The following is a 9780-nucleotide window of genomic DNA, read 5'->3' as shown; positions in this document are numbered from 1 at the left end:
TTGATAGTGATTCTTTTGTACTCAGGAGAGATTTCAGTACTGGTGATTGTAGTGTAGTTCCTGAGTATTGTACATGACCTTTTGAGATGAATCGACTTGTATATATTGATGTTTTAAATTTTATAGATGTTTGATAGACTGCTTAATTGAAGGTTTTAGATAACTATGGTAAATTGTTTGGGAAATTGATTGACATTCTTTCCAAGTTAGATCTTGGGGCGTGACACCCGCGCTCTCTTGCGCCTGCCCGAGCGCACCTGCTGGAGCCCACCCGCGCGCACCCGCTCAGGCCAGCACGCGTCTGCGCTTTCTGCCATCCCGTGTCGGATCGGGTCAACCCGGAAAACCGACGGGTCGAGTCGGGTCCGCATTTTCGACCTATTTATATACCCAGGTCGGGTTATGGTTGACCAGTTTGAACCTACGTCAGTTCCGAGTTCAACCCGAATCCGACCCGTGATCCGAAATTGACACCCCTAGCTCCAGTAATAAGACGACAAACTAAACTATGTTAATATATTCTAACATTCCAAATAAGATGGCAAACCACTGGAAAATGGACCGCCGGAAAATTTTCCGCTTGAAATCCGCCTTAAAATTGCGTTTGGTAATGGATTATTTTCCTGCAGTGTTTAATAAAAGAAGGATAAAGTTCGCCCACTAATCACCGTAAACCTCGATGGGTCCATGTTTTATCTAAATGATAAATTATTATATGCCGAGTTTGAATATAGCTCGCGTTCAAACTCCTACAAAAAATGGCCACATGGCCAATATATGCTGCGTAGACGGTAGAACTTTGACGTGTTCATATGGAGTCCGGACGGCATCCCACTCCTAAATTAATAATTTCTCTATGAGTCTATCTAAACGCCTCAAGACCCGAACGCCAAAAAACTTGACAAACGGAATTAGTCAATTACCATGTGTTAGTTGTCTGCTTCATCACTGTTGTCGCCCTCAGGGCTGCAAAGGTGGCGCTGCGTTTCTCAGGGAAGTTAGCCACTCGCCAACGGTCAAGATTGCGCTATGCTTGGATTTGCGCTAAGGTGAGAGCGCTAGGCTCCATTGTGCCCCGAGGACATTAACACCAGTCGATTCTTTACTCTGATTCGATGAGCATGCTATCTTCATTTATACATGAACGTTTCAGGTAAATGATCGTGAGGTGTTCGTCCGATGTTCCCAATGAAAACTTCGTTTATCCTTTCACTATTCGACTTCTTAGATTTTTTTTTTTTTTGGTCTCGGTTTATAGTTTATATTAAAAGCCTAACAAACCAAACGCCACGCTTTTCTTGAACTAGACGTAAGATCTTTCTGCAGAAGGTATATTCCCATGAAGATCCTATTCTATAGCTGAGGAGGAAAAGAAGAATGAAAGTGGTATCTTGCTGAAGCTCCCACATACTTGAAGCGATTACAGATGAGCAAAAAGATGAGTCTTTCCTATTATTTCCCTGTTTTTCTCATTGTTGTTGCAACTGCCACATCCGCGTGCCTTGATGGCCTTGGGGTTGGGAAGGGGCTGCGGTTTTCCGGCAGCTCGCCTTTCAGGATCGCATTGTTTGCTGATCTGCATTACGGCGAGAACGCCTGGGATGACTGGGGACCCAAGCAGGACGTCAAGTCTGATCGAGTCCTGTCAAACGTTCTTGATAATGAAACACCAGGTGACACTTTTTTCTATGAGAAGTTTTACTGACAATGTTTAGTAAGTATTGGGTTGATGATTTTGGCATAAACTAGTAATTTATTAGCTAAATTACGGTGAGTGACATTGATGCGAACGCAAGCAGAAATCTATAGCAAAACGGTAAAAACATTGCATTAAGCGATAAATTAGGTGTAGCTTTCCTAAAGCTTCAAGTATAGAAGGATTTGGGCAATTGTAGAGCCTAGGCTCCATTGCTCCTACATTTTTGCTTGATGTCCTAATGTGTCAAAGATGGAATGTTTTATAGGCTATAAGGAAACCTAATGATCGGCTAATAACCTAATAACAATCCAAGATCTAATACCAATTAAATCACACATTTACATTTATTTCTATTATTATCATGCACTTCACAACAATCTTACCCTCAAGATTGAGCAGATCGTGTTGATGTTGGGTGAAAGCAATTGTCGTTAGTCGGATCTCATCGGAGTTGGCCGAATTTAAGCAAGAATCAGTTAGATTTAGGTTGAGTCAGTGTGGAAGTAGTAGGCGAAGGTGGATTTTAATGGAATCGGTGGGGAGGCAGTTAGCTAGTGGTGAATCTTGCATGTGGTGGATGGAGATTGATAAGTTTGATTTAGCGAGCAGCATATGTAAGCCGATTATGCTAAGACAGCTTGATAAAATTAGATATGGAGTTTCTGACGACAATAGCGATTGGAAATATGGGATTTTATTGATATGACTTTGAAACATGAGATATGTGATTAACTGCCAACATCATGATGCTTGAAGATCTTGGTGAATGGATTTGGTTTGCGATGATGGTTAGCAAGACCTAGTGGAGCTTTAGATGTGCGATGACATAGATCTTTTGACTGAGGAAGATGAAATGGCCGTTATAGTCATGATGTTGTCAAAGTATTGACTGTCGATGTGAGCAGAAGGTCGAAGAACAACACCTGCACGACAGCTAGGTCAACGAAAGCGCTATTAAAGCGAATATATGTTACTTATCTTATAATTTACGAATGCATTGTACCGATGATGTACTAGTAGTTGATCATAATTTCAGTATTGAAATGGAAGATCTCTTTTTTTATTGAAATGTATTGATAATATGAATCTACGAAGAAATATATTGAAAAATAGTAAAAATATTGTATTAAAAGATAATTAAGCAATTTCTAGCTTGCCTAAAAACCGATGTAATGGAGGGAAAAAGGAATTGGGCAAACGTAAGATGTCCACATCTTTTTGATAGTTTAGGCGTTGGGGTGGTGGAGGGAGTGAGCTGAAGCTCCATTGCTTCTACATGTTTGTTTGATGCCCTAATCTTTCATAGAGGGAGTATATTTATAGTCTATTAAGGAAAACTAATGGCCCACTAATAACCTAATAACAATCTAATAGGCCTAGCTATCTAATAGTAACTAAAACTCCTATTTACATTTATTCCTAGTAGAAATTAATAATCATAAGTCAATCCATGAAAGCCTAGCTCTGTCCTAAAAAAACCTAAACAAATAAAAATAAAGAAGAAAAAGAGAAGAAGAAGAAAAAGAAAAAAAACAAGGTCGATGTCGTGTTTAGACATTTGCTATATATTAGGTTTCAATTGACACTCTTCATTTGTATTCATAGTTTAGCTAAGTACTATACATTAGTTATAGACATAATAACACTCGTAGTATTAGAAATAAAAATTGGAAAGGTTATACTTAACAAAAGTTTGAATGCATGCTATCAACTACATATTCACATGAGCACAAAAGATTTTAGTTTGATAGAAATCAAATTTAAGCTATGATTTAGTTATTATTACTCTTATTTGTCATTCTTATGTAATAATTCACTGTGCATGGCTATCTTATCTCTAAGTAGTTCGATAAACATTTGAACTTTGTAACATGACATTTGATAATCCTATTTTGTAAGTTTTTTGTTTACTTGAAGACAAATCATAGTTTATGTTTGTGGTTATTTGATGAGTGAGTTCTACTCACTATAAAGTTCTATTGATTTAACATGTTTTCATGCAATATGCTAAATTAGGAGTGGTTTAATGACATTTTGATCAATGGAACAAATATCTGACGAAAATGCAATAATCATAGTGTATTGAAGAACAATTAATGATCACATGACTAAAGATAAAGTTCAATTTAAAGATGAACTTATAAAAAAGAAAGAGTCACAGAATGTCTAGGCCCTATATCATATATTGCTTTGGTGCCAAATTGACCAGCGCCAGCCTCTCTAGAGATTAAGCGACAAAATGTTGAATAAAGGACAGAACGTGTAATGCTTAGGCCCTAGTTCATAGCATTGTGGAGCCACATCCTATTGGAAATTTTTTGTAAGGCATGCAAGTAGTGCCTTGGTGCTATTGTGCTAGCGCCTAGGCCCTAAGATGCGGTCGTTTGAATTTTTGAAGCACTTTTAGAACTTGGAGTAGTTATAGAGGGGTTTTAGAGGGTGACATTGGGAGTTGAAAAAGGGGGATTTGGAGAGTAAAAAGAGGAAGGTATTGAAGGGATAATTCTTAGAGTTAGAAGGTTAAAATGAAGAAGAATCTAAGGTGATTATAGGTACATAGTTTACAAATGGTTACATTGTCTTTCTTATAGTTTGTCTTCTTCATTTGTATGCTGAATCTTATGAGTTTCATGGATTGTATCTCTCGAACTGCTATAATTATTATTTTTAGATTTACGGTGTAATTAGAACAAACTCTTTCAATTCAGCAGTTTGAATTTGTGTGGGTTTATTTTCCGGATTGTATGATTTATATATTGTTCATTGAGTTGTTTAAATGGCCATTATGTAACTTAAAATTTCACTGCATTTAATAATTCCAGAAAAAGTATATCATGCATTGTAATAGATAAAATAACATATTCTTAATTGAGATAGAAATTCTTGCAATCTTAAAAAGAATAGAACTTTAATGCAATTCCTTTTGATTTTGTTCACATAATATAGTGGACTAATTGAAGGGATTATGTCTTCTTATATTCAGATGAACTTAGAAGATAATTTTATTCTTGATTGACAAGCTATCATTTTATTAATTTTATTAAATTTTATTATGCAGTTAAAGAGAATGTTTTGAATTTTTGATGAAATCATAAATCCAGATTTTTCTTATTAAAGCTATATTAAAATTAAGGGTTAAGTATTAAAGATTATCTTTAATTGTTGAATAAAATTAAAGATAATATAAATCATTATTAAACTTTTTAGAAAATGTTATTTGATCATCACAGGAATGATTTTCTACTCATCTTATATTACTTATTTGGCAGTTATGTTTACGTATCACAAATTTAAACCAACATGTTAAAGCACAAGTTGAGTTGTGAAATAAGAGTATAAAATTGTATTAGATGCTTATTAAAAAACTATAAGAATTTAATGAAGATGATTAAGTGTTAGCTCGCATTCGCCTGAACATTTTATATATAACACATTTATGAAACTCCATTCTCGAGCTTCACTTTACCCAAAATACTTAAAAAGCTTTCACCAAAGATAATTTTTATAGATTTGCATTTTGACATGAATATTAATCCGATCTTCAATATTGATAATCTTATATCATATATTACACTTCTGAGCCTACAAACTTTGCAACAAGTCTACAAATTGAACAAACTAATTCCATTTTTACCTCTCGCTCCTGCCCCAGTCCCAATTGTTGATATTGAGTCTTTTAGGTGGGCAATATTATTTTCCATAATTGTATTTGCTTGTTAGTATCCTTTTACTATAAATAAGTAGCCACTTAAATGATTATTAAATAAATATTACATTGATATTTGCTCACTCTCTTTCTTTCTCTTTCTCCTCCTCATATACGCCATTTCTCTCGAATATCTTTATTCTCGTATCTATTTCCTATTAGAGTATTATTGGATCATCCCTGGTTTGGTTTTGAAACATCGATGGAGAAACTATGTAGTAAACCTAAATGCTGTAATTAGGTGTGCTGCAGCTGATACTTATTAATTGTGATGATAACGGGGGCATACTCTCTTATAGAAATTATGGTTTTTGAGTTTATTTATTCCTCTTTTATTCTTTTAGTTATCGCAGCCATGCCCTTTTAGTGACCTAAAACAGGATATTTGTTTGGAATGCTTGACCTTATAAAAAATCATAAATGTTATATCACAGACTTTGTAATCTATCTTGGGGATGTCATTACTGCAAACAACCTTCCAATTCCAAATGCAAGTATGTATTGGGTTCAAGCCATATCTCCTACTAGAATCAGAGGGATCCCTTGGGCAACGTTATTTGGTAATCACGATGATGCACAATTTAAGTGGCCATTGGAATGGTTTTCAATTGCTGGGATTCCAGAGGTTCATTGCCCACCGGAGAGCTCATTTGCAGGTAGAATTTGTATTCAAAAGGTCAAGGAATGTTCATGTTTTCCTATCTGAGGTCTTTTTTAATGATTTCTTCTTTCCCATTTTAAAGGGAAAATTTTTTATTTAATGAATAATATTTTCATGATTGAAGAAACTATTTTGGTATAGCATGATATTTGCCATTTCTAGTTAATGTTGATTAATAAGCATGCAACAGCTTGAGGAAGCACCTTTATTGTGCAAACCGTAGATATCAAGGTTCTTCTACTCCTTAGAAAATTACTTTATCAAGAAGGTTCTTGATGAAGATCTTTAACTCATCTATAATATCCAGAAAATAGAAGAGTTTAGTTTTATTTCATTGTGTTGAAATTCTAGACTCAACTCAACATTTCTGCTACCATAATATATCTATACCACTACACCACTTTTGCCTACACTCACGCTATCTCAAGAATCCATGAGATTACTAATTCCATTAGCTACAATAGGATGTAGATTCCTCTAGATTTGGTAACGACAGGATGATCCCCTTGCTCAGCAATCCATGGGATTGCTGATAATCCTGCCAACTAAAACAAGGGCTAGATGCATGTCCAACTTAGCAATTCACCAAGCCCTCATTTCTGATGCAAATATAATTAATTTATAGCTAGTCTTAAATTTCTCTTAGCTATATTTATATTTTAGCTCACTTGTATCTTCTAAAAATCATATACATTTACTTCTTTGTGAATAAGAAAAGATATGAGTAGGGCTACAAACGAACCGAGTATTTGAGTGTTCATGTTTGAGTTCATTTATTATTAGCTTGTTCAAGTTTGATTCGTGTTTAATTCGAGCTTTATTATTTGTGTTCATGTTTGATTCATTTAAATTAATGGGTGTCCATGTTTGGTTTGTTTAGTGTTTATCGAGCTTTAAACAAATAAGTCTTAACGAGCTATACTTCTAGATGTTCATTAACTTAACAAACAATTACACCGAGAATGTTTAGGAACATATTTAGCGATTTTTTTTTTAAATTATCAAACAAGCACTTTCATGAACATATCTAAAAAGTATTATTGAGCTATCAAATGAGCAAATTCATGAACATATATGACTAATTTTTTCAAGCTACCAAATGACGAGGAAGGGTTTCGGCATCAGGGGAGAAAAATTAGGACAAAATGACGAGGGAAGGGTTTCGACATTTTTTGCTTCTGTCTTTTGTCCTTTCGCATTCAGTGAAATTTAAGAAATATGTAAATTTTATTTTAGTTAGCATATATAATAATATTTAATTACTTTAAAATTTATTATTTAATAATAATTACATCATTATGTTATAATAAATATAAAATATTTATATTATGTATATTTATCATTTTTATAATCAAATATTAATTGAGTTTTTATCGAGTTATTCACGAGTTCTGAATCGAACACGATTCGAGCTTTTATCAAGCTTCTTATCGAGCTTAATGTCGCTTCAAATGATGTTGTTCAAGAATATAAATGAGCCGAACACATTAATGTTCAAACTTGTTTATCTAAGAATCAAGTATTTAAAATATTGCTCATGTGAGTGTATTCTTTCCTTCTATTTTTCTACTTAGAATCAAGGACTGATTCATATTCCATATTCTATTTTTCATGGATTTTAAAGATCAAATTTTAGCCAATATTTGAATGACTTTCAAAAGAAAGGAAAACCACTAGTTTAATCAAAAGTATTCTCAATTGTCAAAAGCTTGATATGTAATTAACCATAAAGGCTTAGACATTTGTACCCTAGAATAAAATAAACCCAATTTAACCAAATATTGAATGGGGGAGTCTGTTAAATTGTAAATTTTATTATTGAGTCCATAAGGAATTGATATTTTTATGTTTCGGTGTAATATATCATGTTTCTTATGCCGTATTCTATCATAAAATATGCAATCCGTTTGAGGACAACGAAAATTCTCCAAGAAGTGTGCTTGCCAATTTCAAGGGTAAGTGTTCTCTTCGTATTGATATGAGGTCTAAACTTTTGTATATTGTGATATGCTTTCTTATTCTTTTTTCTTCTACATTATCCATTTATTAGTCCGCATAGCCATCATTCATTTTTTGGTAAATTTTTTTTTGCAACTAGGTTTTAAAGTGTGGTGTGAATTCAAATTGAATTGTAATTTTTTTTTGTTTTTAATTTTCATTGGATTTATTTAATTTATTAGAACATGATATTATCATTTGATTTTTTTTTTATTATTTTCTTGATTGCGTCAAATTTTGGTTAACAATTGTTGAGTTATTGGTCTTTAAAATTGTGAATTTCATTTTGTGTGATTTCATTATTTTCATCATTTCATTGTAGTAGAAATACTAAACCATAAGATGCACAATATCAGTTTTTATTGAAGTTATTATGCATTATGGGATTCATACTTTCTTTCTAAGGAGTAGTGAATGGGTCCATAGCTAATCATATAACATCTTTTTGAAGTTTCCATTTTTCTTTTGAATTGCGAATTTCATTTTGTGTGTTTCTCTCCTACATGCTTAGCAAGTATTTAAAATTATTAATAACAAATGCTTTAGAGTTATTTGGTTGAAATATATCTATGATCTTGAGAATCTAGGGACATTTGAATGCTTATGTAACAGGAGAGAAGGATTGCAGCTTCAGAGGAACTACACGAATCGAGTTGATGAAAATGGAGATATTAAAAAATCCATTATCTCATTCTCAAATTGGTCCTACAGAACTTTGGCCTGCGGTATCAAATTATATATTGCAAATTTCTTCATCCAAGGACCCAGAATCACCATCAGTTTTCTTATATTTCCTTGATTCTGGTGGTGGCTCCTATCCTGAGGTCATTTCATATGCTCAGATTAAATGGTTTCAGGAGCAATCACAAGCCATCAATCCCAATTTACAGTAGGCAATGAAAGCGATATTTTTTTGAAAACTTTATTTTTTAAGTTTAATATCTTTATAAGTGAAGCACATGCCATCTTTGTTAGGGTCCCTGAGTTGATATTTTGGCATATACCTAGTCATGCATATAAGAAGGTAGCTCCTTGTCGGAAGTCCTCAATAAAGAGTCCATGCGTAGGATCCATTAACATGGAAGAAGTTGATTCCCAAGAAGCTGAATGGGGAATTATGGATGCTTTATTGAACAGGTCATCGGTAAAGGTGAGGAAAGCTGTACACTTGCTCTTAACACAAATATTACTACTCTATGCAGTATAGGCATTTGCATTTGGTATGAGTAGCTGATGAAATAGGGCATCCGTAGTCTTGAGTTTGATAGTTTTATCCCAACGTTTACAGAGTTAGCTTGGAGCCACAATTTTTTAATGAAACTTTCAGAATCAAAATTAGTTATGGTGGTTATGCTATTATAAACTTCACGACATTGTCTAGGGCCTAAAGGGAAAGAAAACTCCATCTTTAGTATCGAATATGTTGATCCTTCTGCTATTGAACTAGAACATTTTAGTTGATTCTTGTTTTCTGTATAATGACGCTTATATTCAAATCATTAAAGATATGTATGCAGGAGCTATTACTTGTGTTCAAACACAAGGTGGTTTGACCAAGTATTTCCCTATTTCGGTTGGGTTACATCAAGGATCAACCTTAAGCCCATATCTCTTTGCTTTAGTCATGGCTGTTTTCACTAGACATTTGCAAGAGGATGTACCTTGGTGTATGCTTTTTGTTGATGATATTCTTCTTGTTGATAAGACTAGAGAGGG

At 33.8% G+C, this 9780-nt stretch overlaps 1 protein-coding gene across 6 annotated transcripts in view; it reads left to right on the top strand.

The window, feature by feature from the left end:
- Positions 1–748: 748 nt before the first annotated feature.
- Positions 749–9780, top strand: part of LOC110102922 (probable inactive purple acid phosphatase 16) — a 16144-nt gene continuing 7112 nt past the window's right edge. The window contains exons 1-5 of one of the 6 annotated variants that reach the window (XM_028700647.1): positions 749–1049; positions 1327–1673; positions 5840–6061; positions 8677–8953; positions 9040–9214. In XM_028700647.1, the coding sequence (XP_028556480.1) occupies positions 1427–1673; positions 5840–6061; positions 8677–8953; positions 9040–9214 (921 nt within the window). In that variant the 5' untranslated portion in view covers positions 749–1049; positions 1327–1426. Of the gene's footprint in view, positions 1674–5839; positions 6062–8676; positions 8954–9039; positions 9215–9780 lie in introns of all 6 variants that reach the window. The other 5 variants (XM_028700645.1, XM_020831442.2, XM_020831441.2 and 2 more) reach the window with 5 other exon arrangements.

This window comes from Dendrobium catenatum, unplaced genomic scaffold (assembly GCF_001605985.2).
Source record: "Dendrobium catenatum unplaced genomic scaffold, ASM160598v2 fragScaff_scaffold_1567, whole genome shotgun sequence".
NCBI lineage: Eukaryota > Viridiplantae > Streptophyta > Magnoliopsida > Asparagales > Orchidaceae > Dendrobium > Dendrobium catenatum.
Note: the sequence above shows the minus strand (reverse complement) of the source record. Positions and strands in the feature narration are given on the sequence as shown.